Source organism: Danio rerio, chromosome 6, assembly GCF_049306965.1.
Source record: "Danio rerio strain Tuebingen ecotype United States chromosome 6, GRCz12tu, whole genome shotgun sequence".
In the NCBI taxonomy this organism is placed as follows: Eukaryota; Metazoa; Chordata; class Actinopteri; order Cypriniformes; family Danionidae; genus Danio; species Danio rerio.
The window spans coordinates 3,723,951-3,747,500 of NC_133181.1; the positions used below are offsets into that span (position 1 = coordinate 3,723,951).

General features: G+C 33.9%; 1 protein-coding gene across 24 annotated transcripts in view; it reads left to right on the forward strand.

Moving 5' to 3' along the window:
- Positions 1-23,550, forward strand: part of ptprfa (protein tyrosine phosphatase receptor type Fa) — a 527,055-nt gene that overhangs the window by 266,185 nt on the left and 237,320 nt on the right. For all 24 annotated transcript variants that reach the window (XM_073952512.1, XM_073952514.1, XM_073952519.1 and 21 more), the window contains 1 exon segment: positions 22,335-22,480. In XM_073952512.1, coding sequence (XP_073808613.1) covers positions 22,335-22,480 — 146 coding nt within the window.

Sequence of the window (23,550 nt, forward strand, 5' to 3'; positions counted from 1 at the left end):
AACATCCACAATAGTCACATCGCAGGATTATAATTAACTAAAAATCACAGTTCAGCACACATGAATTGTTGAGTCATTGTGAATTTCTACTATTATCTATTAGTGGGAATCTTTTTATACTCAGATGTGTTTTTAAGGCCCGTGACTGTAAGATTTAAAGCTAATTTAAACTATTTGGTACTAAGAAATTATAAAGTTGCCAGATTTAACAAAGTGTGTTTAATGATTTTCAAATGAACTCCATACAGTGTTATTTTATGTTTGATCATTTCTTTACCTCAGTATTGTAATGTTCCTCCAAAAACCATAAAGCACTGTTCATTTTTTTTTTTATTACATTTTTTGGGGATATTTTATGCTACAAAATCATCCCAATAATGTAAAATTGTGAATTCTTCCCAAGCAGTTACTTAAGTCATATTGTGAAATTATATTCATATCACAATATAAATCACAGCAATACAAAATATTGCAATGTCATTTTTTTTCAATATCGTGCAGCCCTAATATACAGTTGAAGTCAGAATGTTTTTCATTTTATATATATATATATATATATATATATATATATATATATATATATATATATATATATATATATATATATATATATATATATATTTTTTTTTTTTTCAAAATGATGTTTAACAGAGCAAGGAAATTTTCACAGTATGTCTCATAATATTTTTTCCTCTGGAAAAAAGTATTTTTTGTTTTATTTTGACTAGAATAAAAACAATTTTTAACTTTTTAAACACCATTTTAGGGACAAATTTATTAGCCCCTTTAAGCTATATTTTTTTCTTGATAATCTACAGAAAAAAACACTGTTATACAATAACTTGCCTAATTATACTACCTGCCTATAACCTTATTAACCTTGTCAAGCCTTTAAATGTCACTTTAAGCTGTATAGAAGTGTCTTGAAAAATATCTAGTTAAATAATATTTACTGTCATCATGGCAAAGATAAAATAAATCCGTTATTAGAGATGAGTTATTTAAAGTATTATGTTTAGAAATGTGTTGAAAAAATCTTTCCGTTAAACAGAAACTAGGAAAAAATAAACAAGCAGTCCAATAATACAGGGGGGACTTCCAACTGTATATATTTTATTTGGAAGAAATGTAACTAAAGTCTCTGTATAATTAAACCAATATTAACATTTGACACATACCTAGTAAATCTATAGAAATTGAGAATTTTCAAGTGGTCTCTTAGTGTATAGATGTATATGGTTATGAATGAAACATAGCATAAAAAACTGGATGCTTCTATTTTCTTTCCGTCGTCTGTCACATCCGTCTTGGCCTTAGCCTTGGATATCCTACTCAGCCTTTTGTTTGCATTGGTGATTTCAGTGCAGAATAGATGAATGCTCCAGAATACTCTGAAATGGAAAGTAATCCAAGGAGCTTGACTGTGCTGAATGAGAGGTTATTGTATGGTATAAGCAGGTAGATCAGTGACTGTAGACTGAACAGACTCAGACTGTATCTGTTACACTGCAGTCTTAATGGCTGAGAGTGTTTCTGTCAATAGTAGGATGGGAACACCTACACAAACACAGCAGGAGTCATTGATGGAGTCGGTCTTTGAATCCATCTGGAAAATACCTACAGCTGTGCCACGGCAAACCTTTCTGACAGTAGTGTTCAAATTGAAGATCCCATTAGAGTTTAAAGGTTCCCTGAAGCCAAGAAAAGGTGGGCATATTGAATAGCTCCTCCTCCTTTTAAAAAATAGCCAATATCATCCTATTTATGTCACCAGTCAGAGTGGTGAAGTTCAATAAACTCCTCATAATCAAAGTATAGTAAAGCTAAGCAGGTGTAACACCGCTGGTACTACAACATCCAACCCGATCTGAGCTGGGATCAAACCGGAGATACTTTGTATAGAGTTGGTTGCTCAAAGAGGATAAACACCATAGCCTCTAGTGTCTGTCCCTAGAGCACCTTTAGAGGTCAGAGGAGTGAGGTTTACCTGCACAGCACTTCACTAGCTGGCCTCTGTTACACTCACCCCCTATACCTCACTTCCATCCGGGTCACGGCACCAATGTAACCTGTCAGTCCTACACCACCCAACTCACTCCGAGCTGGGATCGAACTGGCTATTCTTTGTATGGGTGTTGGTTGCTCTAACATGTAGCCTAAAGACCATGGCCTCTAGCGTCTAACATTTGATTGCCTTATGCTCATGCAATCATTTATTTATTGATTACTGAATTATTGCCCTATGGTGTGATTTTGGATGAAGGCTTTATAGAAGGTGAGACAGCAAATGATTGCCATCATCTGATAAAAGTACAATTTTGATTTATGAGTGTTCATGAATTGCTGTAAATTAAAACGCTGTAATTGTCCCTGTGTTTACCTTTGTGCTGAGCAGACTCGTTTATGACATACCTGCTGGCAGAGATGGAGAAAGTGCCGGTATTTATGCCAAAATAAAATAAAATAAAATTTTAAAAAATAATAATAAAAAAATAATAAAAAAAATAATAATAAAATAAAATAAAATAAAAATAAATGGAATAAAAATAAAACAGAATAAAATGAAATATATCTGAATATAAAAAATTTAAATAAAACAGAATAAAATTTAATTAAATAAAACAGAATAAAATAATTCATTCATTCATTCATTCATCCATTCATTCAATTATTTTCTTTTTATTAATCTGGGGTTGCCACAGCAGAATGAACCGCCAATTTATCCAGCATATGTTTTACACAGCGGATGCCATTTCAGCTGCAACCCATCACAGAGAAACAAAAAATAAAACGGAATAAAATAAAGTAAAATGGAATAAAATGAAACAGGATAAAATAAAAAATAAAAAATAAATAAAAATAACATAAAAATAAAATGGAATAAAAATAAAACAGAATAAAATGAAATATATCTGAATATAAAAAAATGAATTTAAACAGAATAAAATTTAATTAAATAAAACAGAATAAAATCATTCATTCATTCATTCATTCATTCAATTATTTTCTTTTTATTAATCTGGGGTTGCCACAGCAGAATGAACCGCCAATTTACCCAGCATATGTTTTACACAGCGGATGCCATTTCAGCTGCAACCCATCACAGAGAAACAAAAAATAAAACAGAATAAAATAAAGTAAAATGGAATAAAATGAAACAGAATAAAATAAAATAAAAATAAAACAGATTAAAATAATATAAAATAGAATAAAATAAAAATAAAACAGAATAAAATAATATAAAACAGAATAAAATAAAAATAAAACAGAGTAAAATAAAATAAAACAGAGTAAAATAAAATAAAACAGAATAAAATAAACTAAAACTGAATAAAATAAAACAAAATAAAATAAAATAAAAAACAAACCTAATACATAACCTATTCATGTATTGAAAAAATACTGGCGTTCATTCTTTTTGAATATTATAGTCCAGGAAAAAAAAAAAAAAAAAGATGATTTGATATTTGAATACAGAAAATAATATGATATACTTAACTTGTTATATTTAATCTTATATTTATACAATATTATATTTATATTTATTAATTTTAAATGCTAAAAGAGCAAAAATGTATTAGTATTATGTGTATGTGTAATCATGTTACGTATATTATTCAAGATTGTTGTTTTAATTAATATTTAATTTGTAAAATAACTCTTCATATATTTGTTTTGAAATATTTAACTTTTAAAATGTAGTTTTTATGTCAAGGTTTGATATTAGCATAAACTACAGGAGCACACTGCAGGAGAGATAAATCAGTGTGTGTGTGTGTGTGTGTGTGTGTGTGTGTGTGTGTGTGTGTGTGTGTGTGTGTGTGTGTGTGTGCTCTCTCTGACATTTTTCCTTTCTCTTTATAGTGTAGTTTCTCTCTGTAGTGAGTCTCTAGACCCCTGATCACTCTAGACTATGCTTTAAAGTCTGAGTGTGATTTTCCACTTTTTTCTCTGCATACACACACACACACATGCACACACATTCACATGTGCTTGAACAGGCTTGAGTATTTAAGTGCAATAAAACCTGATTAATAAGAGCAGATAATTATGTTATGACAGGCCATGAAAGATTTAGAAATGTGAGTGGAATTTTCCACCATCTCATTTGTATTTTTCATTTCTGTCCAGCTCTTGTAGTGCATGAACGCACACTGATCATGCTGTGTGCTCTACCATCCCTAAATACTCCTGAAAATTAAGGTAACCAAAGAGACGCTGTAAACACACAGATTAAGTGCAGAAAATTATAGTACTAGATAATACTGTTTGGTATATTCAGTGCACAGCATAAATGAGTTCACCTCTCAGAAATCTCTCATTTAAATTAATATTTTCTGTAGGAAACAATACAATATTATAATTGTGCATATACATTAGATTAGACAGTACTGAAGCTAAATCTGGAGCTAATCTAATCTCTCAAATTTATATATTAGAGAAAAATATTAAATAATCAAATTGAAAAGAGCTTAATTCAAGAAAAAAACAAAATTGTATAAAATTTAGTTGAAATTTTGTAGTTTGTAATTCATTTATCATTATTAAACAGATATAAAACTGAATAAAATAAAATAAAGTCAAATGGAATAAAATGAAACAGGATTTTAAATAATTATAAACTTTTTAAAATAAAAGTAAAACAGAATAAAATAATATAAAACTGAATAAAATAAAACAAAATACAAATAAAACAGAGTAAAATAAAATAAAACAGATTAAAATAAAATTGATATAAAAATAAAATATAATAAAATACAATAAAATAAAATACAAATAAAACAGAGTAAAATAAGATAAAAACGAATAAAATAAAATTTATATAAAATAAAATAAAACTGATAAACTTAAAATTAAATTAACATCAAATAAAATAAAACAGAATAAAATAAAATAAATCAGAATAAGATAAAATAAAACAGGATTAAAATTAAATGAAATAAATCAGAATAAAATAAAATAAAATAAAATAGGGCGAGGCAGTGGCGCAGTAGGTAGTGCTGTCGCCTCACAGCAAGTTCTCCCTGCCTTCGCGTGGGTTTCCTCGAGGTGCTCCGGTTTCCCCCACAGTCCAAAGACATGTGGTACAGGGGAATTGGGTAGGCTAAATTGTCCGTAGTGTATGAGTGTGTGAATGTGTGTGTGGATGTTTCCCAGAGATGGGTTGCGGCTGGAAGGGCATCCGCTGCGTAAAAACTTGCTGGATAAGTTGGCGGTTGATTCCGCTGTAGCGACCCCAGATTAATAAAGCCGACAGGAAAATGAATGAATGAATAAAATAAAATAAAACCTAATACAAACCTATTCATGTAATGAAAAAATACTGGTGTTCATTCTTTTTGAATATTATAGTCCAGAAAGAAAAAAAAAAAAAAAACAAACGATACAATATTATAATTGTGCATATACATTAGATTAGACAGTACTGAAGGCAAATCTGGAGCTAATCTAATCTCTCAAATTTATATATTAGGGAAAAATATTAAATAAAAAAATTTGAAAAGAGCTTAACTCAAGAAAAACCAAAAAATGTATAAAATTTAGTTGAAATTTTGCAGTTTGTAATTAATTTATCATTATTTTGCATGCATTTAAATGTATTATCTTTCTATTTCCAAAGATGTTTGTTGACTAAAAAATAATTGTAATAAATGTAACAGTTTAATACAATTTATTTGTTCAAATGCACCCAAATATATGACCTATATTCGCTGATAAATGGATATAAATATTCATTTTAAATGTATCAGGGTTGTACCAATTTTTGTTGAGCACTGTTTATCCAATGGTTAATATTTGTATGATGCGTTACTTTTATACAAACTGCCAGTTTAATTAATTGTATGTGAAAAAATTCTGGTGATCCAAGAAATAAATGTGGTTATTTGGCATTTTTTTTTTAGATTCTTTTATGAAAAATAAAGTCTTTTGAAGTTCTTTTGAAGCTCACTTTTTGAATATGGTTTCTATGAAAGCCTGCTTCTTAAAAGAAATTGGAAGATATTAACTCAAAATCAAGAGAAATGTTTTTTTTCTTTTTTTCTCAGAAGTCTGAGCTCAGATCTCGCATTTATAACATTCTTAGAATTGCTTCTTAAATGGTGTGTTTTATAGGATCTCACAATTCAGATTTTATTTCGCTCAATTCTTACTTTTTCTTCTCAGAACTCACAATTGACTTTTTATGTTGCAATTCTGAGAGATATGGCAGAAACGGTGGCTCAATGGTCAACACTGTTGCCTCACAGCAAGAAGGTTGCTGGTTTGAGTCTCGGCTGGGCCAGTTGGCATTTCTGTGTGGAGTTATTAAAGCACTGACTTTGATTGAAACTTTTGTCATTTGTCATTGTGAAATGCTGCTCCCTCTCCACTCGCATAGCGTTTGACTATCTGGCTGTCTGCCTAGATGCCATTAAACCCTGGTTATCTGAGCCCAAATGAGAGAAAGGTCCTGTAGGACAAGAGCAGGGTGTTGAATGACAATGACACTGCTGCACTGATTGACTATGTGTGTGTGTGTGTGTTTTTGTGTGTGTGTGTGTGTGTGTGTGTGTGTGTGTGTGTGTGTGTGTTTGTGTGTGTGTGTGTGTGTTTGCGCTTCTTGGTCTATATTTCATCATGACATTTTATCCCTGCTGTCTGTATTCTGCTACTAGCAGTGTTTACGGCACTGTAACCTAAATCTCGGCCAATGCCCAGACACTCTTCCTCACACACACACAGTTTATAACAGCACATTTAAGGTTACAGTGGCCTAAAAACACATTAATGCATATTTAGTTGGTGAGTAAGTAATAGCAACAACTTCCCAAAATAATGAAGATCACAATCGCCTTACAGCAAGAAGGTCCCGACTGGGTCAGTTGGCATTTCTGTGTGGAGTTTGCATGTTCTCAATGTGTTCATGGGCTTCCTCAAAGTGCTCCGGTTTCCCCCACAAGTCCGAAAACATGTGGTGTAGGTGAATTGGGTAAGCTAAATTGGATGTAGTGTATTAGTGTATGTGTGTGTGTGTGAGAGAATGAGTGTGTATGGGTGTTTCCCAGTGAGGGGTTGCAGCTGAAAGGGCATCCGCTGCTGGATACATATGCTGGATAAGTTGGCAGTTCATTCCACTGTGGCAACCCCTGATTAATAAAAGGACTGAGCCGAAAAAGGATGAATGCATGTATTCTGTAAGAATATACTGTATATATAGTCTGTAAAATAGCGGAAAAAGTTCCAACAGTTTATTAACAGGTTTTTGTATTGCAACTTACAACGCCAACCCAGACAATTCAATCACTTTAAGATATTAAAAATGTAAATAAAAGTCAATTTTCAAAACTTTTCAACATCAAATGTGGTATCGGAGGAAAGATCACGGTTTTGAAGGCAATTCAAAAGCATAAATAAATAGGGGGGTCAACTTCTAATTTACAGCTTTTTTATAGTATGATCATATTTCATTTTACAGTTCAGCCTGAATTCTATTTTCTTAGCTAGATTACAGCCTTTGCTTTGCGGATCCGGTCCGTGAGGGTATTCAATCCAGACCTTGATATCTAGTGATCGCACGAGGCTTCACGTGATCAAGCGGGCTAATCCTGTGTACACACCTGCTTTAACGCAGCATAGTGAAGTGATCATTTGAATGCATGAAAATGCAACCCGGGCTCATTCTGAAAACGTTGTCCTGTGGATGTTTCTGGAGGCTGCGAAATACGTCCTGGGAGGTATGTATTTTTGCAGTTTTTGTTTTTCGCAAATCCATGAGAGGCTGCTGTGTGCACTTTTTCGCATCTCATAAGTCTCTCGCGAGTGTCGTTCGCGCCGTATAATTGCTGACAACATATTTTTGATATGTTGAGCCCTAACATGGGAGGATTGTCATGAAAGATCTGGTTCACGGGAAAGATCTGAACTTTCCGTCACTACTGTGTATCTAACCCCAGAAGCAGCCTTGCACACATATTGAACAGTACTTAGGCCTGCTATCTTGTGGGCTGACCAATTTGAATTTGAGGATGGGTAGAAGGCATACCTGTCAACCCTCTCGTTTTTTGGGATTCTCCCGTATTTTACAGTTCAATCCCGCTATCATGCCGTAAAGGTATTTTCCTGTATTTCTCCAGTATTATCAGTGTTTCTCTGAAGGGTGGCAAGAAACATTAAAGAGCCAAGGCTCCCTATACACAACCCATACCGCCGAACCACCAGGGGCTGCCCGTGGCTCTGAAATGACTGTTCTGTGCGTTTGCTTTGTTTAGGCACGAAAACACTTTGAAATGAATATAAAAACGGCGCGATTGCCCTTCCTTTTGATTACAGGTACCGTCACCCCTCCTATGCAATCCTCAAAGCAGTCATATAGCGGTGCGTGACTGTCAGCTGACGCACTCCATAGTGATAAATAGACGCTGTTTCTCAAATGGATTCTGTACTCGAGATTTAAAGCGGAGCGAAAGTCTGGGTTTTAGGAGCGTGTTTAAACAGACATATACACATTAATAATAATGTCTAAAGATGTCGATCTTGATGTTTTGTTTTTTTTCAAACACAGCTAATTTCGTCTTAAATGAGCATAAAAAGTAAGGAAAGCAGTCGGATGTCTTCATTAAATTGTTAGCTGTGTGCATTTTTAAAATGACAGCAAGTCAAAAAAATCTAAATAAATGATTAATTCATTGCTCTTCAATCAGAATGTGTGCGTTATACAGTGAAGAAATGGATAATGAGATTTGATAGCTTGATTCTATTTCATTATAATAGCTATTAATTTTAATAAGCTGAACTGTTTGCTAATGTATTTGCTGCTAATGTATATATTTATTTTGTAAGTAATAAAACATGTTAATGACCATTTAACTGTTTATTTACAATGAAACAGCTCCAAATTAACATATTTAGTAATTTGGGGATTTTTTTAAGTAGGAGGTTGGGGGGGGGGCATATCCTTTATTTTCACATCCCAATGTTGACAGGTATGTAGATAGTAGTGTTCATGTGTCCTCTGAATACAGGTTTGGTTTGATTATGAAGTGATTTTGTATCTTGCACCTGACAAATATTCTAATAAAAACACTCAAAGTCAAGTCAAAACGAAATAAAAACTAACAACTATTATAACCTTGTTGTTTACACTAAAAAGTTTATTTTTAATAACACACAAATGGACTAAAACATAACAAATCATTAACTAAAAACTAACTAAAGCGCAATGACAAAGTTGAAGTCAGAATTATTAATCCTCCCTTTGAATATATATTTCTTTTTTAAATATTTCCCAAATTATGTTTAAAAGAGCAAGGACATTTTCACAGTATGTCTGATAATATTTCTCCTTCTGGAGAAAGTCTTATTTATTTCATTTCAGCTACAATGAAGGCAGTTTTTAATATTTTATAGTTTTTAATATTTTAAACACAATTTTAAGGACAGAATTATTAGCCCCTTTAAGATATTTTTTTTTTCTTCGATAGTCTACAGAACAATCCATCGTTATACAATAACTTGCCTAATTACCCTAACCTGCCTAGTTGACTTAATTAACCGATTTAAGCCTTTAAATGTCACTTTAAGCTGTATAGAAGTGTCTTGAAAAATATCTAGTCTAATATTATTTACTGTCATCATGGCAAAGATAAAATAAATCAGTTATTAAAAATAACTTATTAAACCTATTATGTTTAGAAATGTGTAGAAAAAACAGAAATTTTCATTAAACAGAAATTGGCGAAAAAATAAACAGGGGGCTAATAATTCTGACTTCAGTCGTATACAGAAAAATAAACACAAAAAGATCAGAGATTCGGTGTCAGCTTGACATATAATGCATCAGGCAAACTTTCTGAAAGAGTATCTTTATATGCTACAAAATGGACAGAAGATGATAATATTTTTGTGCATTTAATGCATGTCTCTTTCCATCTTCTCTTTAACAAAGAGATGTTTTCTCCTAAATCCTGCTCTTTGAAAGCATGTGAAGTGTGTTTAAAAGCTCTCCAGGGAGAAGGACTCGCGTCTAAGAGGGGACCTGCTTTGATTTAGTCATGTAAAATAAAGAAACAGAAATAGCAAAGATCTTTGAGATCTGGTTGCTTTGAGATGGCGGCGTGCACTCCATGTCATATAAACTTCAAATGCGTTGCAAACTTTTCCTCTTGCGAATAGTTCGCCTGCAAAGACCCAATTGTTCAATTCCTTTTAAATAACTCCAGCTTTTTTGAAAGGCAATTAAATTGTCATCAGAAAGCTCATTTTCTGATTCATATTCTCAGAGCGATGAAAGAGTTTATTAGTCGTGTCAGAGCCTCAAACGCTGCCGTATAATCACTTTCCCAGTTTCTCTGCTCATGTAGGCGTTTCACTCACCGTTTATTGAGCGATCTTCACAATGATCGCACTAGACCACCTCCGAGAGACAGAGGTATTGGTCATGGTGTTGATAATGGGGGCACCATTCTGCCTCTCTATTGCTATTTAGACTGAGCCATTACTGTAATGCAGCGCCCAATGGGGAATAAAAGAGAAGCAATTTCTCCTTCTTTATCTCACTCCTTTGCTCTCTTCTCCTGAATAATAAAAAGGCCAGGCATTCAGGCCGGAGTTTGTCTAACTTAGTTTGAGGGTTCAGTGTCCTTCTCGCCTTACAGAAAATTCAAAGCGCTTGTAAATAAAGAGGTCGGCTTATTAGGTTTGTTTATAAATGCTGGGTTTGACTTTGTTCAGGGCAAATGCTCAGCTCAGAATCTGCTCAGCTCTTTTTCTTATAGTCAGATACAGTTGAAGTCAAAATTATTCGCCCCCCTGTGAATGTTTTTTTTTTTTTTTTAATATTTCCCAAATGATTAACAGAGCGAGGATTTTTTTCACAGTATTTCCAATAATATATGTTCTTATTTGTTTTATTTCGGCTAGAATAAAAAAAAAAAAAAAAAAAAATATATATATATATATATATATATATATATATATATAAAATATATATATTTTAACGTCAAAATTATTAGCAATATTTTTTTTTAGATTGTTTACAGAATAAACTATCGTTATACGAGTCACCCTAACTTGACTAATTAACCTATTGTTGATGTCGTAAACAGACATTGATAATTGTAATCTATAATAGTTATCTAGTATAATTATATTATATTATTATATAGAATTATAAGTATTCATAGAAATTTTTAATGATTGTAAAAAAAAACAAAAAACGAATTATTGATAAATTGTGGAGTAGAGAGACCCCCTCATGATTGCGAAGCGCTTATGGCCATACATAATAAATGCGGTATATAATTACATCACATTACATTACATTAAATAACATTACAGGAGTAGTGAAGCAGTGGCGCATTAGGTAGTGCTGTCGCCTCACAGCAAGAAGGTTGCTGGGTTGCTGGTTGAGCCTCGGATCAGTTGGCGTTTCTGTGTGGAGTTTGCATGTTCTCCCTGCGTTCGTGTGGGTTTCCTCCGGGTGCTCCGGTTTCCCCCACAGTCCAAAGACATGCGGTACAGGTGAATCGGGTAGGCTAAATTGTCCGTAGTGTATGAGTGTGTGTGTGAATGTGTGTGTGGATGTTTCCCAGAGATGGGTCACTGCGTAAAAAAAACTTGCTGGATAAGTTGGCGGTTCATTCCGCTGTGGTGACCCCGGATTAATAAAGGGACAAGAAAATGAATGAATGAATGAACATTACAAGATGAAAGTAAATATGACTAATATATACAATAAACAGCAAGTAACATAAATAAACTGTGGGATTGGAGTAAAATGTTTTTTTATTATTCAATAAAACAAATTATTGAAATAATTTATCAGAATACACTATTTCATTTGTTTTATTTTGAATTAATAATTAAATAAAAACTAATCCTAACATAAATCTACATTTAATACATGTCACTTGTGATTTCATTGTAATTATTTGTGAAATTTACAAGCAATTTATTTGAGTAATAATCTATAGTAACTAATTAGCATCAAATACTTGGTTAATTACACTCAAAACAATTTTTACTTATTTAAAATAAGCTGAATCAACACAATTCTTGAAATTTTGAACTTAATTTTTTATGTTCACTCCACATAAATGTGTTAAAAGTGTAAGTTAACGGCGACACGGTGGCGCAGTAGGTAGTGCTGTCGCCTCACACCAAGATTGTCGCTGGTTCGAGCCTCGGCTGGGTCAGTTGACGTTTCTGTGAGGAGTTTGCATGTTCTCCCTGTGTTCGCATGGGTTTCCTCCGGATGCTCCGGTTTCCCCCACAGTCCAAACACATGCTATACAGGTGAATTGGGTAGGCTTAGTTGTCTGCAGTGTATGAGTGTGTATGGATGTTTCCCAGAGATGGGTTGCAGCTGGAAGGGCATTCGCTGTGTAAAACATATGCTGGATAAGTTGGCGGTTCATTCCACTGTGGCAAACCTCAAATTGATGAATGAATGAATGAATGAATTTGACATTTATTAATCAGTTCATGTATGGCTGAATATTCATGAATGAATGAATGAATGAATTTGACATTTAATAATCAGTTTATAAATGACTGAATAATCATGAATAAATAATCATGAATGAATGAATGAATGAATGAATTTTACATTTAATAATCAGTTTATTAATGACTGAATAATAATGAATAAATAATCATGAATGAATGAATAAATGAATGAATGAATTAATTAATGAATTAATGAATGAATGAATGAATGAATGAATGAATGAATGAATGAATGAATACATTTGACATTTAATAATCCGCTCATGTATGACTAATGAATAATCATGAATAAATAATCGTGAATGAATGAATGAATTAGTTAATTAATTGATTATTTAACATTTAATAATCAGTTTATGCATGACTGAATAATCGTTAATAAATAATCATGAATGAATGAAACAATTTGACATTTAATAATCAGTTCATAAATGAATAATTAATCATGAATGAATGAATAAATTAAACATTTATACTATATAGTTTTATGTTTTAGTGTGAGCAATAGGCATTTAAATACAAAGGTTTAGTAAAGAACCGGTCTAGTCAAGCTGTGATCTCTGCACTCCACCAGCATCCAAACACATTGCTTTATTTTATTATTATTAATTCATCCTAAAACAGAATAACATTAACAGTGGATTTAGTCTGAAGGTGCTTCATCAGCAGGAGTATTGGGCGTACTATCACATTCTCTGTTCAGGTGGTGTTTTTGCAGACATGTGGAGAGACTGGAGGTAAGCCGTGCATCCATAATTAATGAGAGTAAATGGCCGGGCTGCTGTGTCTGGATCGATGTGGAGATGCTTGATGTTTAGGGACAGAGCGCAGGAGTCGGGCTTCCTCAGTGCTTTCGGTTTATTTCACTTGGTGCAGGATTTCAGATCTGTGAGGGAGGTGGAGCGATTATCGGCATTGTGCCTTGTAACAGGAAAGTTATGCCATTCTCGGCCTTCTGTTTCTTGTGTTTTATGGTTATTTTGCCTTCCCGTCAGACGCTGTCAGAAAGAGGAATCGCGGCTCTTAAATTAGCTGCTAATATTAAATGGCGTCTCCGACTGATCCTGGCTGATGTGCTGTATAAACACAGCAGTGGCAGTGCAGCTGATCATCTGCTTTCAGAGCTGTTGATACTCATTAATCCGCTGATCTGTCAACGGCCAGATTAACGCCGGCCGAGGGATTTGGGTGGCACGTTTGTGGTCCACTGCGCACTGCTGTCACTTCTTGGCCTGTTCATAGTTCGTCCGCTGTACATAATTAACATGCATTGCTTTGCAGGGTGATTTTTCAATTAGGACAATTTGTGTTATTTGCGGTGTTGAGAAATGAAACACATGTTGACAGATCCTAAATATGAAACATCCCATCATGCTGGATTGCTGTGGAGTGAGTCGTTGAATCATTCATTGAGAAACAAAGCAAGTGACTGTGGTCATGAATGGATTACTGAGTGTGTTTACATGGACACCAATAAATGAATGAATGAATGAATGAATGAATGAGTTTGACATTTAATAATCAGTTAATAAATTAATTAATAATCATGAATGATTGAATTAGACATTTGATTATCAGTTAATGAATGAATGATTGAATAAATGAATGAATGAATGAATGAATGAATCATTTTGCTTGAACGAATAAATGAATGATTTTTTATTATTAAATAATCAGTTCATGCATGACTGAATAATCGTGAGTAAATGATTTTAATGAATGAATGAATTTGACATTTAATAATTAGTTCATGAATGAATAATCATGAATAAATTAATGAATTATACATTTACTAATCAGTTCATGAATTAATGAATAATGGTGAATGAATGAATTTGACATTCAGTAATTGGTTCATGCATGATTGAATAATCATGAATAAATAATGATGAATGGATGAATGAATTAATGAATTCAACATTTAATAATTAGTTCATAAATGAAATAAAAATCATAAATAAATAATCATAAATGAATGAATGAATTAATGAATTTGACATTTGATTATCAGTTAATTAGTGAATGAATGAATAATCTTGAATGAATGAATGAATTTGACATTTGATCATCAGTTAATAAATGAATAAATAAATAATCTTGAATGAATAAATAAATTAATGTTTTTTTGTTAATAAATAATCAGTTTATGCATGACTGAATAATCGTGAGTAAATGATTATAAATGAAGGAATGAATTTGAAAAGTAATAATCAGTTCATGAATGAATAAATAATGGTGTATGAATGAGTGAATTTGACATTTAGTAATTGATTCATGCATGACTGAATAATCATGGATAAATATTGATGAATGGATGAATGATTAAATGAATTTGACATTTATTAATTAGTTCATAAATTAATAAATAATCAGGAATGAATGAATGAATGAATGAATTTGACATTTATTAATCAGTTTAGGCATGACTGAATAATTGTGAATGAATAATCATGAATGAATGAATGAATTAGACATTTGATGATTAGTTCATGCAAGACTGAATAATCATGAATAAATAATGATGAATGGATGAGTGAATGAATGAATTAGACATTTAACAATCAGTTCATGAATGAATGATTAATCATGAATAAAAAAATTGTGAATGAATGAATATGACATTTAATAATAAGTACATGAATGAATGAATAATCATGAATAAATGAATTTGACATTAAATGATAAGTTAATGAATGACTCAATAATCATGAATAAATAATCATGAATTAGTGAAGGAATGAACAAAGTTAACATTTAATAATTGGTTTATGACTGAAAAAGTATGAATAAATAATCATGAATGAAAGAATAAATTTGACATTTAATAATCAGTTCATAAATGAATGAATAATCATGATAAATTAATTATTGACTGAATAAATAAATGAATGAATGAATGAATTTGACATTTAATAATCAGTTTATGCATGACTGAATAATCATGAATAAATAATCATGAATGAGTGAATGAATAAATTAATTTGACATTTAAAAATTAGTTCATTAATAAATAAATAATCATAAATAAATAATCATTAATGAATGAATGAATAAATGAATGAAGGAATTAACAAATTTGACATTTAATAATCAGTTCATGACTGGATAATCATGAATAAATAATCATGAATGAATGAATGAATGAATGAATGAATGAATGAATGAATGAATGAATGAATGAATGAATTTAATAATCAATTCTACCTTTGAGGCTTTGCCAGATTTAGCTTCTGTGGATTGTTCTGTCCTCAACATACAGCACATACAGTACCAATGGCACATGACGACTTCCAACAGAAAGCCTCTTTTTTACACCTGAGTTCTGAGGTATACTGGCATCAGTCTGTCCTGAAACACCTGAGGTCAAACTTGATCTCATGACTGATTCATCTGATGTCCGCCCTGCCTGATGATCTCTGACCCTGGATGTGTCACACAAGACCAGCATCACAGTCACATGGGCTCTCTGTGGCCTCCTGTAATATTCAGCATGTTGACTTTCATGTGTTCTTGAGGCAGCGCAAAGCAATCTGCTGCCCACAGTTTCTGTCCTCGCACTGTCTCATCAAAACAAAGGACACACAGGAGCTTTCTGCCCCCGTCATCTGAACATCACAGGTGTACTGCAGACACTGTAAAAAATACATGTAATTAACAGTTTCTGTATTTTGTGACTCGCAAGTGTTTTCTGTTTATTTACAGTTGTGAATTGCATTATGGGATGTTGAGCTCTGCTCAGTTCACTTTTGATGTTGAAAATTCAATTCTACAGTTTAATAAAGGGACTTTTATTGACATTAAAAAAAATACTACTATGGTTGTCTTCGCAGCTTTGATGCACTTGCATTTGTTTTTGCTCGCCTAGAAATCCTCATTCTAATCCACCGCTGGTCTTCTTGGAGTTTGTGCATTGCTTATGTTCTCCAGTTTACATTTTTATGATTAAGTCATGAGATGGTAATGAAGTATTTAAACAGCAGCAGACTGAAGCTCCTGTCATGAATAGAAACGTTTTGCATCATGCATTAGCTTTTTTATCATGCATGAACTCATGTACTCATTAAAATCGAATTATTGGTGTCCATGTAAACATAGTCATTGTCTTAACTGATGCTCAACACTCACAAATCTGTTAAAAATCTCTAAAAAAAAAAAAGTACTCTAGGGTGTCTTGAACCTTTAACAAGTGTATATTAGTTTTAATTAGTTTTAGATCCGGGCGAGGCAGTGGCGCAGTAGGTAGTGCTTTCGCCTCACAGCAAGAAGGTCGCTGGGTTGCTGGTTCGAACCTCGGCTCAGTTGGCGTTTCTGTGTGGAGTTTGCATGTTCTCCCTGCGTTCGCGTGGGTTTCGTCCGGGTGCTCCGGTTTCCCCCACAGTCCAAAGACATGCGGTGCAGGTGATTTGGGTAGGCTAAATTGTCCGTAGTGTATGAGTGTGTGTGTGGATGTTTCCCAGAGATGGGTTGTGGCTGGAAGGGCATCCGCTGCGTAAAAACTTGCTGGATAAGTTGGCGGTTCATTCTGCTGTGGCGACCCCGGATTAATAAAGAGACTAAGCCGACAAGATAATAAATGAATGGATGAATAGTTTTAGATCTCCTCCACATGAACAAACTATTTCTCGAAATGTTTTTGTTTTACAGAGATTTGTTTTGTTTTTTTAATCGATGACGGGGGAAAACTCTACATGTGGACTTGTCCTTACAAAGCAATAGAAGTAGAATGTTCTCATTTAGTAGATGTGTGTATGAGTCTGTAATTTAAAGGGCCATGAAACCCCCTCGTTTCAGCAGGGTGTTTTCACATCTCTACTTTGGAAAAAGTCAGAAAAGTGGGCGTGTCCAGCTCTGTTTAGGGGGGAGTGTCGGAGGAACTAAAGTGGGATGGTGTGGGAGTGTCTATTTGGGCACGCGCGAGTTTCAGTCAAAATACACACACATGAGAAAGTGATGGTGTTTAACCTACATGGACATCTGTAGTCGAATTATTTGCCAAATTATTAAATGGTGGACTTTAACAGCAGTTAGCAGCTCTTTCATTCAGGGAATTCATTCATGCCCCTCGCGACAAACGTGATATTTGATTCGAGAAGCTGCTCTAAGCGTGTATTTTTCATGCAATGTTTGATACCGCACGGCGAATGAGAGAAAAAAAAAACTCTGCATTTCCCGGAAACTTAGATGCACACGGCAGGTAGCTTCAGAAAGTGTTATTCCGCTCACAAAATGCGGTGCTATGTTTGCACTCAGTGCAATAGTTAACTTAATTCGATACGAACAAACTGAATAAACAAAGAGCACTGGTCGCTCACTTACCAAATCTGTAGAGACAGGACAATCACCAGCAACTAGAGCCGCGTCTTTATGAAGAGGAGACTAACGTTACAAGCGAATCCGGATTTCAGCGTTTGCAGATGAGAACAGCTCTCAGGTAACGTTAAACAATGTTCCTCCTTAGACGTGTAAGTTATTGTTGTCGAGCGTCGCGTACACCGTTAATCCACAAGTGATCCAGCTGCGCTCTCACTGAGAGAAAATGAAAACGAAACTTAACTGCAGCAAACTATAAAAGCAACACTTCACGCTTGTTTTGCCAACACAACGTGGCGTCTCTGGGGCGTAAACACGGTGACACTAATGAATATTAATGAAGTTGCACAATAGAGCGCGCTGATTGGTTTGAACCAAGCCTTACTCATGCATTAATGCAGCACACTGTAAGACGTAATAAGACTCACTCTGGCACAGGCGTCCAGTCTGCACGCTGGAATACACGCTAGTATGTCATGACCGTGACGCAGCTTCAAAAATTCGTTTCAAACCGGAAGTACGAATTTGCTTGAAATAACGCAAAAACAACCAATTTACACTTTTTAGTGAAATATAGGTGTCCTAATAGTGTTTTTAGCAGTGTGGGACACATATACGACTGTCAACAGCTCAAAAAATGTGTTTTGGTGTTTCGGGACCCTTTAAGTACAACACCATAAACCAGGGGTCCGTTCTTCGTACCTCGCTTAAATGATCTAAGATTATTTGGCAGATCCCGGATCTTTTAATCTTGATAACTGATCTCTCGCTAATTTGGTTCTTCAAACGAGTTCAGGAATCAGATTAAAATGTCTGGATGAACTGATCTGAGATCGCTGCGTGTGTTGTGAAGGACAGATCTATCGATCCTCGAAATCATGATCAGCAATGCAGCGATTGGCTGACGGCACAGCAGCGTAATGACATCATCTGATTAATATTCAATTATCCATGTGAGCAAAATTACATCAAATTAGCAGTAAACGGCTTGTTAAATATGACACGCAATAACCTTCCACATTTGTTGGGAGCTGCAGGCTTGATTACACTTTCATGTGTCAAGAGTATTCATCATGTATTTCAATGCAAATCAATGTATTTAGTTCCACATTTAGAGAAGATTTTCTTTATTATAGTAGCCATTTTTTAATCGGTGTAAAGAATAACTGGTTGTTTACAAAAGCGTTTTCATATTGGTAAAGGCGTCTGTAACTTTTGTGAAGCATCAAAGCACTGGCATATTAACTGTCAAAACATGTTCATGACTACTGAAATGTATTATTGCTTTACAAAAGTGACATATTGTGCATTTCTATTATACACAATTTGTACTAAAGCAATCAAAAAAGTTCATATCAATAAGTTTTCTCTTTGCACCACCAGGTGACAGTCTTTGTACTTTCATTTCGAGGGTGCAGATTGCATACGTTTTATTAATATGTATAACTTTATTTATTTTATTAATAACTATAACTTTATATATTTAGTTAAAAAATATGTACCATTTTACCAAGTGTATATAACTACTACTGTAAGAAAATATCAGAATTGGGTACATACTTTCTGTAGTATCTTTGCCTGAACTGAGCCGATCTAATCCTGTTTATATGAATTGAACCTGCTCCCGATCAGGTTTGAGCTAGCAGAACTGTTGCTATGACAACAACTCTCGGATCAGCTTTGAAGAACGAAACCATCCTGGATCGTGTCAAATCGTCAATATCCAAATCCAGCTAACTGAGTAATCCACGTACGAAGAACGGACCCCAGAACACACACACTGCATCAATCCTGCTGACATCAGTGCTCTGAGGAAAACATTCAAGAAAATGACAAGGTCTCCTGGACAGAAAGCGACAGCGAGAAAAGATGAAGACCTGATCTCCAGCGAGGGCCGCAGTTTGCATTATGCATCTATAGCCAGAGACAGAGGTAAACAAAGCAGGCAGAGCACGCTTTGATATATCTGTTGTTCCCCCTGGACGCCGGCAATCTTTAATTACGACGCCGTCAGCTTTCTGTTCAGCTTTTACAAGGGGACAGCGGTGGACGAGGAGCTCAATTTGTTTGGGTTTCCACCGCTCGTATTCTGTCAGAGCATTTAATTATGCTTTTGATACATCCTCGGAGATGAAGCTCTCGTGGCTTATAAACAGTTTATTCTTATCTGGAGTACAGCCGAGCTGAGAGCTTAGGCAATCGGGGAAATAGAAATCCCTCACATGGGCTGTATTTATTGTTTGGCACCACGAGGGACGTGATCCAGCGCGCATGGAGGAACATTACTTGTACCGTTCTAGAGGTCTCGCTTAAGGCAAGGTGTAGATACTGCTGAAAGATCTGCTTCTGTACTAACGCTATTTTAGAGACACCTTTATTGCTCAGTGTTTGCTCCTTCCTGGTTTTGGAGAATATATATATACCGGCCACTTTATTAGGTACACCTTACTAGTACCGGGTTGGACTCCCTTTTGCCTTCAGAACTGCCTTCATCCTTCATGGCATAGATTCAACAAGGTGCTGGAAATATTCCTCAGAGATTTTGCTCCATATTGAGCTGATAGCATCACACAGTTGCTGCAGATTTGTCGGCTGCACATCCATGATGTCAAGCTCCCGTTCCACCTCATCACAAAGGTGCTCTATTGGGTTGAGATCTGATGACTGTACAGTGAACTCATTGTCATATTTAAGGAATCAATCTGTGATGATTCACATTTTATGATATGGTGCGTTATCCTGCTGGAAGTAGCCATCAGAAAACGGGTTTATTGTGGTCATAAAGGGTTTAAGGGATGCTCGGTTCAAACTGCAGCAGATGGTCTTGACCATGTCTATATGACACGTGTGTTAACGAGCAGTTGGACAGGTGTACCTAATAAAGTGGCCGTAATACAAGTGATTAAAAACAGATTAAAATGTGCTAAAACAGGTTTTAAAGGAATGAAAAAGCGTTACGAAAATAAAATTATAGGTTTTTTTTATTACTTTCTGTTTTTTATTTATTTCATTTTAGACAAGGCAAGTTTATATGGCAAATTTCAAACACAATGGTAATTCGAAGTGCTTTACTTAAGCAAAAATAAGAAATAAAAACAAAAAGTGATTAAAAACAGATATAGATGTGTTAAAATGGTTTTTAAAGGAATGAAAAAGAAAAGAAAGAGATTTTAGTTTCAGTAAAAAATTATTGTACATATTTAGTTTTTGTATTTGTATGTATTTTTATAATTAAGGACCAAAAACTAAATGCTTGTAAGAAAATAATATCAAAAATATTCAAAGTGCTTTACATATACAATAATTAAAGAAACATAAAACCCAAGAAATAAAAACAACAAATACTAAATGTGATCAAAACAGATTAAACTTATGTTAAAACAGGTTTTAAAGGAATGAAAAAGCATTGCGAAAATAATGTAATAGGTTTTTTTTTTAGTCACTCTCTTTTTATTTTAATATATTTTAGGCAAGGCAAGTTTATTTGTATAGCACATTTCATACACAATGGTAAATAAAAGTGCTTTATTTAAACAAGAATAAAAGAAACATTAGATGCAAACATTAAAAAGAAAAACAAAACGATACATAAAAGTGAGTAAAACAGATAAAGATGCGTTAAAATGGGTTTTAAAGGAATGAAAAAGAAAAGAAAGACATTTTAGTTTTAGTAAAAATTATTGAACCGTATTTAGTTTTTGTATTTTTATGTATTTTTATAATTAAGTACCAATAAACTAAATGTTTGGAAGAAAATAATATCAAAAATATTCAAAATGCTTTACTTAAACAAGAATAAAATTAAAATAAAACACAAGAAATAAAAACAACAAATAATAAAAGTGATTAAAAACAGATTAAACGTGTTAATACAGGTTTTAAAGGAATGAAAAAGAAAAGAGATTTTAGTACTTTGTTAAATATTTAGTTTTTGTATTTATAAATATTCAGTTTTTATGTTAATTACTGATAAACTAAATGTTTGTAAGAGCATATTTTAAAAAAATAAAGTTTTTTGACATGATTTGATTACTACATTTCATGTAACGTACTATAGCATATTTTAGCATCTGTCTACTGTAGAAATTGCTTTTACAATTATTAAATAGTTTGAGAAACAGATCTTTTTTACAGTTGTTCACTCACAACTCACAAATTTAATTTGCATACTTGATTTGCATTTGTTAGTCTGATTTCAAATTAAAATCTAAATTTGTTTGAAAGAAAAAAAATAATAAAGGCTTGGAATTATTTGAGAGGGAGTAAATTATGACAGCATGTGCATTTTGCATTCTACTACTGGAGTTGTACTTTAAATAAAAGTTATAAAACTTTAAAGATTTTACTACAAAAATTAAATTAAAATAAATGAAATTGTCTCATATTTGGCAATATTATTATATATATTGTTTTTATTGCAGATTTGTTTTATTTTGTGTAATTCTCTGGCAAAATAATAATAATAAGAAGAATATTTTAGGAATATAGTATTTACATTTGTAATTAAATCTTAATGTCTGTTTGTTTTCCTCTTTCAGGTATGCCCAGTTTCGTTAAGACTCCTGAAGATCAGACAGGGATTTCAGGAGGGGTGGCATCATTCGTGTGCCAGGCGGTCGGAGAACCCAAACCTCGCATTACCTGGATGAAGAAGGGCAAGAAAGTCAGCTCTCAGCGCTTCGAGGTGGGTTTACATTCATTTGTATATTGATATAAGCACCTTAGTTAGCGCGGTTCGTTTGGCATATGTGAACAGGGCAATCGCACTCTGTTCCGTGCCAAAGTAATCGCTCTGAGATCGCTTGAGTGAGGTGGTCTCGGCTCGATTGAAACGAACCCTGGAGCAGTTCGATTGCAGTGAGAAAGCGATCCGATCCGAGCGCGGTTATATCACAGTGTTTTATGGATATGTAATAGGCTTACGGCTATATAAAGAGAGAATTATGAGTAGGGCGGGAAGTTTCGCGAGTCTCCGATTGCCTTCAAACGAGTGATGATCTCCCGGTAATCTTGCGTCTCCCTCCCAGTCCTCAAATAGGCATCGTCGCGCACCCTTCTCACCCCTCCCCACGGCGTCTCTTCTCAGACACGTCGCGTGCACACCCTGTCAATCACCACCAAGCCACCACCTCTCCTGACAGTTTAGCGGGACTCTGCAAAATAAACCCTGACACTCTGACCAATGTGAGGAGAGTTTACTCGCTTGTGACTTGTTTTAGCTCTTTTGGTCCGTTTAGAAACTTTGCAGTGTGAAAGCGAACCGCTCCAAGAGCGAAGAGCAACAATGTAACAATTGTAATCTCTGTTTCGGTTTAATCGATTCACCGGTGTGAAAGCACCCTAAATTGAAGGGAAAATTGCGAGTTTCTGAATATATTGAGAGCTGTTACTCAGGCTTTTCATTTGACAGATCTAAATCTAGGATAGAGATAAAGCAGCATACAGTATCACAGTCCTATAATGACTACATTAATGTCACAGAACTCTCACGGAGAAATGTACAGACCCACTTTATTTCAGTTTAAATATTATGGATTTATGTTGAACCTCATTCTTATGCGAATTACGCAGTTACATAAAGTACCGAATATGAGTTTCCTCATGAAAACGTCTGTGTGTCTGACAGAAATAGCATCAAAGTACATCCTATATGTTTAAGCACATCCTATATTAACTGCTTGTATAGTTGCCGGTTCATTCCGCAGTGGCAACCCCTGTTAAATAACGGACTAAGCTGAAGGAAAATTAATAAAT